General features: G+C 53.5%; 1 protein-coding gene across 1 annotated transcript in view; it reads left to right on the forward strand.

Moving 5' to 3' along the window:
- RPH3A (rabphilin 3A) overlaps nucleotides 1-8,087 on the forward strand; it is a 20,905-nt gene extending 12,818 nt beyond the window's left edge. Inside the window, exons 7-16 of the mRNA XM_017734717.1 lie at nucleotides 2-19; nucleotides 701-780; nucleotides 1,312-1,386; nucleotides 2,390-2,499; nucleotides 3,033-3,159; nucleotides 3,552-3,608; nucleotides 3,783-3,934; nucleotides 4,987-5,068; nucleotides 5,565-5,661; nucleotides 5,947-8,087. Of these exons, the coding sequence (XP_017590206.1) occupies nucleotides 2-19; nucleotides 701-780; nucleotides 1,312-1,386; nucleotides 2,390-2,499; nucleotides 3,033-3,159; nucleotides 3,552-3,608; nucleotides 3,783-3,934; nucleotides 4,987-5,068; nucleotides 5,565-5,661; nucleotides 5,947-6,077 (929 nt within the window). The 3' untranslated portion in view covers nucleotides 6,078-8,087. The remainder of the gene's footprint in view (nucleotide 1; nucleotides 20-700; nucleotides 781-1,311; nucleotides 1,387-2,389; nucleotides 2,500-3,032; nucleotides 3,160-3,551; nucleotides 3,609-3,782; nucleotides 3,935-4,986; nucleotides 5,069-5,564; nucleotides 5,662-5,946) is intronic.
- Nucleotides 8,088-8,128: the final 41 nt, after the last annotated feature.

Consider the following 8,128-nt stretch of genomic DNA (forward strand, 5'->3'; position numbering starts at 1 on the left):
TACGACTCGGATGAAGGCAGTATGTACCCAGGGAGGGAGCTGTTTCTTTGGGAAATGTGGGATTTGGAGGAGGTTGCTGGGCGGGCGTGACTCGCATTGGAAGGCGGTGGGTGTCCAGCACTGAAAGTCCTTGGGAATGCTGCTTCCCTGTGGGGCTGGGAGCCGGGGTGGGGATTTGAGGGGGGAGGATGTGTGGTAGAACATCCTGGGTGGGGAGCGCTGCTCGGGGCCGGGAATAGGTGCTTGGATAGGAGCAGCTGATGCCCTCTGTGCCTGCTCTTCATCCCTGGGATGAAGGAACGCAAGCCTGAGCTGGTTTCCAACAAGCCAAAACAGGGGCCAGATGCTGAGCCCCAGCTTTGGAGGAGCTGTTGTTCCTGAGCTGGAGCCTCTTCTCAGGTTGCTCCAGGGTGGAATTCCTGGGGTCACTCCTCCTTTACCTGGTGAATGTTGGAGTCAGCTCCAAAGCCGCAGGCTGCCCTCCTGGGACGGTCCCTGCTCTGCAGAGCTGTGTCCAGAGCTCCCAAATCCGCCTGGATTTGTGGCGGTTTGGCTGCTGCCAGCACGGTCTCACTGCATTAAACAGCTTTTACATTTGACCCGCAAATCTTTCTAATTATTACTAATCGGAGATGATTAAACACAGTTATTGGCTGGGGTTTTAACGAGGTCCTGTTTCCTCCTCTTCCCTCGCTGTCAGCCACGCTGGGAGCCCTGGAGTTCAGCCTGCTCTACGACCAGGAGAACAGCTCCCTGCACTGCACCCTCATCAAGGCTAAGGCAAGTGCTCCTCTTTTTTCCCATCTTTCCCCTCATTTAAATCCATCTAGCTCCCAGTTTCTCTGCTACAATGGGATGGAAGCCATGTGGCTGCTCCCTTGGGAGACCCCAGGTACGGCTGCTCCTGGCTGGGGAGGGTTGGGGGGCTTTTTCCTTGAGAGATCTGTGGCAGTGCTGATGCCCTGGAACAGTCCTCCCAGAGAAGCTGTGGCTGCCCCATCCCTGGGAGTGTCCAAGGCCAGGTTGGACAGGGCTTGGAGCAACCTGGGATAGTGAAAGGTGTCCCTGCCCATGGCAGTGGATGGAACTCAGTGATATTTGAGGTCTCTTCCAACCCAAACCATTCTGTGATCCTACAACTCTGATTTTTCCAGGGGTGGGTTAGATGTTTCAGCACATCCTGGCACCCACGGCCGCTCAGGGCAGAGGCTCTTGGGTCACTGACCACATTTTCTCTTTGTTGAGTTTTTCGTGGGCAGCTTTGTCTCCTGGCTTTGCTGAAGGAGGATTCACATCCTGTGTTTCCTTTAGGGCTTAAAACCGATGGATTCCAATGGCCTGGCTGATCCCTACGTGAAGCTGCACCTCCTGCCCGGAGCCAGCAAGGTGAGGTGTTGCCGTGTTCGGTGCATTTTGGGATCGGGATGGAGCAGAGGTTCCTCAAATCCCCCTCAGGTCCCTCCCTCGGATCAGATTTTCCCTGTTGATTTCTCCGCTCGTTGCTGTTTCCCCCGGGCGTTTCTCCAAACAGGGAGGGCGCTCCCAGATGTTCTCCCAGACCTGAGGAACAGCTCATCCTGCAGGCAGGAATCTGCTCAGGGATGGAGGGAAGCTCCAGAGGAGCATCACAAAACATCTGCCCTGAAATCTAATTATGGCCAGGGCTGGAATTATCCGTTTGCTTGGAAGTTGCAGCACGTTCTTGTTGGAGCTGTGGGGAGAGAATGATGGCTCCATTATGGAAATTCCTGGGAGTCTCCCTGCCCAGCCCAGCTGAGCTGGTCTTGGTGGGCAAAGCTTGAGGAAGGGATGACCACCAGCGGTGCTGGAGCTTTGCTCAGGGGCTGCAACAGAGTTTTGCTTGGAGGAACCAGGAGTAAAAGCAGGGGAAAGCTGATGATAAAATCATTGGGTTGATTTTACAGCTTTGCTTTATGCACGGGGGATTCCTGCTCTTGTTGGGAGGAAATCCAGGAGTGATGTTGGGAATTGCTTTGATTTCTCTTGCTCTCCTTTGCTGATACTTCTTCTAATTTTTTTTTTTTTTAATTTTGAACTCATGCTTGTGAAAGACACACGAGCAAGTGACAGCTCCTCGATTCCCCACTGCCACCTCCTTTAGACCATGACAGCTGTGACCTGAGCCCTCACAGCCTGTCCTGGGCACCTTTTTCCCCCTCTCCTTGAGGGAGAGACAAAATCCAGGCTCTCCCAACCACCACGCATCACCAAGCCCCCGGTGCTCATGCCAAGCTCCACTTTGATGCTCCCCTGGGGTGGCTGGCTCACCATCACCCAGATGTGATGGGGCATCCCTGGCAGGAGCTGGGATTTGGGCAGGGCGGGATTCCGGGGTGTAATTGCTCCGTGTTTTTTGGGATGTCCGCAGTCGAATAAGCTGAGGACGAAGACGCTGCGCAACACCCGGAACCCCGTGTGGAACGAGACCCTGGTGTACCACGGTATCACCGACGAGGACATGCAGAGGAAAACCCTCAGGCGAGCACAGCAGGAGCCTGGGGATCCCATGGGATGGGGCTGTGGATGTCCTGACTCAGAGTATCACGCCCAGCCTTCCCCAGGAGTGCAGGGGATGCTGGGAAATGCAGTTTTGGGTTAAAATCAACATGAATTTGCTCGTTTGGATGGTCCTTCTAAGAGAGGAAAAGCGGCGTTTTGACCTTGTCATTTAGTAGTGAATTGTTGATATTGCTGTAATTTTTATCATCACAGAGGTGTGTGGTTTTTGTATCTCTGCTGATTTGGCAGTATCCCAGAAAAAGAAGCCTATTTAAATATCTGTCAAAATCTGCAGCTCTTTCCCCACTCAGGAAACTTCCACATTTTGATTTCTTACAAAGCATGTCTTAAAAATGTTGCTTTTTTTTATTTTTTGTGGAAAACTGGAAATTTGGGGGTTGATTGCTTTTGGTCAGAGGAGATCCAGATCAAGGGTGGGTTGGGGGGGTTTGGCTCTGGAGTTGGGCACTGCTGCAGCCTGGTTGACATTCCCATTTCCCTCTTCCCTCCAGGATCTCCGTGTGTGACGAGGACAAATTCGGCCACAACGAGTTCATCGGAGAAACCAGAGTTGCCTTGAAAAAACTCAAAGCCAACCAGAAAAAGAACTTCAACATCTGCCTGGAGAGAGTAATACCAGTGAGTGTCCATGAAAATTCCTTCCGTTCCCGTTGGGAATGCAAACAAATGGCTCCTGAGGGGCGCAGGGATGGGCTGTGGGCGCCAGAGGTGCCCAAATTCCCTGGCACCTTTAGAAGTTGGAATCCCACCCATGCCTGATGTGATCCATCAAGGCCAGGAGATAAGGGCATGGTGGGAATCCATGGGAAGTGACTCCAGATCGATGTCACTGTGGAGGAAGGGACAGGTTGCTCTGTCCCCTGTTGAATCTGCTGGGGTGGAGCAGATGGACATTCCTGAGGCCCTTCCATTCCAGTGCTGGAGCTGGGCTGCATTCCCAGGGTTTTTTGTGGTGGGATGGTGCCTCTCCCGGTCACTCATGGCAATCCCTTTGTCCTTTCCCATCCCAGACGAAGCGCACCGGCACAACCGGCGCATCCCGCGGCATGGCCCTGTACGAAGAGGAGGTGAGTCCTTGGAGCATCCAAACTCCATCCATGTCCCACCCACCACCCCTTGTGTAAACCCCATTATCCCCCCCCCCTTCAAGGAGATCCGAGATTTCCTGATATCCTCATCATCCCTCCTGCTCCGCCGCCGAGTTTTCCTGGCTCGGCTCCTCCAGGCCCTCCCTCCCGCAGGTGGATCGCGGTGGGGACGTGGAGGAGCGCGGGAAGATCCTGGTGTCCCTCATGTACAGCACCCAGCAGGGCGGGCTCATCGTGGGCATCGTGCGCTGCGTGCACCTGGCGGCCATGGATGCCAACGGATACTCGGATCCCTTCGTCAAGCTGTGAGTGAGCTGGGAACGGCTCCGGGCTGGAGCACGTGGCCATGGAGCCACCTGCTGTCCTTTGGAGCTCTTCCAAAGGCTCTGGAGCCCTGGGGCAGCAGGAGCTGTCCAGCAGCAGCGGTGGTGTCCCCGCTGTGGGTGATGTTCGGGGATGCTGACCCAACCCTTGTGGAGCTCCCCATATTCCCAAATCTCATGGTGACCTCGTGGAGAATCCCAGAATTGTTAAAGGTTGGGAAAGACTTCGAGATCATGGAGTCCCACCTTTGATCCCTGCATGTCTGCAAACAAAGGACGTGTGAGGGATGTGGGGATGGGTTTGGGGCTGCAACCCAAGGTGGAGGTGCCTGACTTCCCTGGTATCCATGGGGGAGTATCCATAGGGATTCCCACCCGTGGCTGGGCTGATGTGACTCGTCAGGAGCGTGGTGGGAATCCAGGGACAGTGGAAACTGGAGGACAGGGGGTTCTTCTCTTCACCTCTGACCCGAGGTGGCTCCATGTCCCTCTGTGCCCCACTTGCTGCCCCAGAAACCCACGTAACTCCTGGGAATGTGCGGGAATAAGGTTTTTATTCCACCCTCATGAGCTGCACCACGGAGAGGTCCCTGTGGCCATTCCTGGTGGGGCTTTTTTCCTGTTTTTATTCTTTGTATTCACAAAAAAACCTCTGCTCTCCCTAAAACTCACTCAGTAGCTCTCACATTGAACATATTCTGTTCATCGATTTGTAGCTCAGTGGGACTGAGCAGTTTCCCTTCCCAGTCTCTCTTTATTTGTTGGATTCTCCATTTCCACAAACAGAAGATGGTGGCTTTCCATTTTTAATTTAGCTTCCAGCAGAGATCTGATTAATCCCAGCTCTAAATTGAGTTCTGGAGCTGCAGCCAGGCTCCACAGCCCCAGCCCCACACTTTTCCCACATCCTCTGGGAGGTGGGAAGGGAGACTGGCCCTAAATAAATCTCTTCCAGCCCAGAAACTCACTTTTAAAGCTTACAAACTCCCACTGTTCTTGCACTTGGATTTGGAGCTGTTTTCTGTTGCCCCCAGTTGGCTGAAACCTGACATGGGGAAAAAGGCCAAGCACAAGACGCAGATTAAGAAGAAAACGTTGAATCCTGAATTTAACGAGGTAGGGATGGATAGTTCTTATATTATTAAATAAATTTACTCATCACTGTGCTGAGTGGAGGAGGTGGAGGACTCTTTGCTCAAGCTCCTTTCCCTCTCCTGTACCTGGGAATATTTTGGGCACGGCTTTGCCATGGCAGCACCGCACACCCTGAAAGCTCCCTGCTGCCGACTCCGTGTCATCCCAGCTGGGGATGTGGGTGGGATGAGCATTCCTGGGGGTGGGAATTGGAAGTTCTCAGCTGGTGCTGCTTCGGTGGGACACCTGGAAAGGGCTCACGTAGGTGCAAGGGCTGAGCTCAGCTCCTGGGTGCTGTGATCCTGGGAAAAGAGGCGCTGCAGGAAGGAGTGTTTTCCCTTCATTAATTATATTTTAACCATCCTCTCCTTGGATTTTTGAATCCAGACTGAACAGGGATCATGTCCAACCCTGTAACTGCAGCTTTTGGGATATGTTTTCCTTTCGGGGCGTGACATGAGTGTTCCCATTTCTGCAGGAGTTCTTCTACGACATCAAACACAGCGACCTGGCCAAGAAGTCCCTGGACATTTCCGTCTGGGATTATGATATCGGAAAATCCAATGACTACATTGGTGAGCTGGAAGGCTCTGCCTTGTGGGGCAGGGGTTTGGTGCCTGGTGTGGGGTTTGCTGGATGGGATTGGGGGTGGGGGTCACCTGCCCGGGTGGGGTGATGGAATCTGGTGAGTGCAGACCCCACACTGCCCCACCTCCAGCATCTTGGGAGATCTTCTGGGCAGGAAGAGCATCTCCAGGTGTTTCCATGTGATTTTTGGATCCAGGAGAGTGTGAGGTGTATTTCCTGGAACATCAACATCACCTCTGGGTACAAAGTCTGCTCTTCTCCCCTTTTCCCAGGCGGGTGCCAGCTGGGTATCACGGCCAAGGGTGAGCGCTTGAAACACTGGTACGAGTGCCTGAAGAACAAGGACAAGAAGATCGAGCGCTGGCACACCCTGCAGAACGAGAACCACGTTGCCAGTGATTAAAGGGAGCCTCTGCCCGGCCCTCCCCACCCTGTGCCACGCCCCTGTAGGTCCCTGGTGTCCCCGGTGTCCCCGGTGTCCCGTCTTCCAGCGCAGCCACGCCTTGCTACAGCCTCCGGTCCCAGGGTCCTCCGCCTCCCCCAAGCCCTCCCCATCCTGAAGACTCCCCCAGATCTTTTCTATTCTCCTTTATTTATTTTCAGCTGGGGCAGGAGGCCGTCGAGTTCCCCTGGTGTGTGATTTTGGCAAGCAATAGCTCCCTCCTGACTGTTCCCCTCCCTCTCCCCGGTCCCTGTGGCAGCGTTCCCATCGCGTGTCTGACGCTCCGTGTCCCTCCAGCCTCCGCTCCCCGCGGCTCCGGCGTCTCCCGGCGGGAGATCGGAGTGCTGAGGTTGGGAGCATCAGCCTGTCCTGCTTGTGTGATCTCAATACCTCAGTTGCAATAACGAAAAAAGCTCCTCGGCTTTGGTGTGGGTGTCACCGTCGCCTGGTGTCCGTGTCGTCGTGGTTAGGCCAAATCCGGTGTCACCGGTGCCATCCTGCGAGTCCCGCTTGAGCTTCACCTCTGGTTTGGCCCTCCCGAGCACTGTTGTGGCACATCCCTTGCTGAGAAGATCCACCACCAACACAGTAACAGCGGCAAGGAGGGTTTAGGGAGCTCTGTGCTCGCAGGGAAGCAGATTTGGCTTGGTTCGTGTCGTTCCGAGCCGCCGTGGGCGATTCCTTCACCCCAGGAATTCGGGGGCTCCACTGCTGTGGGAGCCCAGCTGTGTTTTAGGGTTGTGACTACCTCCTCTTCACCTCTGAGCTGTGTAGTAGTGACCAGCTGAGCCCTGAGGGCAGTCCCTGGCTCCCCTCAGACCCCTCCTGCTTCCGAGGACTTGCTGTTCCTCAGGAGGGAAGCTGAGGGAGCTGCTCCTTCCCCCCACCCCCCTGATGTGTGTGAGGATTATTGCTTTAATCTACCACAGCTCCTGGAATTAGCTGGAGCAGTCCCAGATCTTCCAAACTTGGCCTGGTTTGGTTTTCTTTCATTTTTCCTAATTCTGCACAAGAACCTTTGTCCTCAAGCTGTGCTTTTAGGGATGGCCCGGAGCTGTTGGATCTACCCTGGACAGCAGGAGAGCTCAGGCTCTCTCCAGCTGCTGCTGCTCTGGTCTGGGACCATTCCCTGGCTCTGGAAAAGCCCAAGCACATCCCTGTGGGTAGGAGCACCATAAGCACTACGGAATATAGGGAATTTTTCATCACACCACACATGTGTGAAACCTCCCTGCCCCCCGCACCCTCTGCTGCGGCCGCTCGCTCTTGGAGTTGGTTGGGTTCTCCCTTTTCCAACCTTTCCAGAGGGATGGGCCTGGCCCAAACCTTCCTGTTCGTCCCAGAGCAGCATTTGGGCACGGAGCTGTGCTGGGGAAATGTGTGGCTGAGGGTAAAAATACCTTTAAAAATCATTATTTAAGCAATTCCTTGATTTCTCCCAGCCCTGCAGCAGCCCAGCCTCCTTTGTATGTGCAGAACAGCTCACTTAAGGTCACCCTTATCCCGTCCTGTATTCCCATTCCCTGTTCAGCCTGCTTTCTTTGGGAAAAGGATGCTCAGATCACCTCTTTGCATCTTCAAAATTCAAGTGCAACTCGCCAGTCTCCTCAGTATTGTGCAAAACCACGCCCCACCCCCCCTTCTCAGTTTTTCTGATGGTAATTCCTGCCCTGAATAACTTCTTTTCGTTGTAAATAAAGCATGCACCTATGGATTGGGAATGGTGAAAAACAAACAACAAAAAACAACAACAACAAAAAAAGAAAAAAAAAAGAAAATTCAAAGCCTCTTCTACTGCTGTTTGCATTCAGACTCGCATGCAGTGATTTTACAGCCAAATATCAGTTTACAACTCTTAAGAGAAAAAGAAAATGTTACACAGGAATTAGAAATCCTCCAGTCTTCCGCTGCATGCAGCACAACATCCTCTCTTGGTGTGGTATCTAATAAAGTGAGACTATTGGAAAAGAACAAAAAAAACCCCGGGTTTTGGCTTCTTTCATTGCTTCTGG

The sequence above is a fragment of the Corvus brachyrhynchos genome, unplaced genomic scaffold (genome assembly GCF_000691975.1).
Source record: "Corvus brachyrhynchos isolate BGI_N302 unplaced genomic scaffold, ASM69197v1 scaffold114, whole genome shotgun sequence".
Taxonomy (NCBI): Eukaryota; Metazoa; Chordata; class Aves; order Passeriformes; family Corvidae; genus Corvus; species Corvus brachyrhynchos.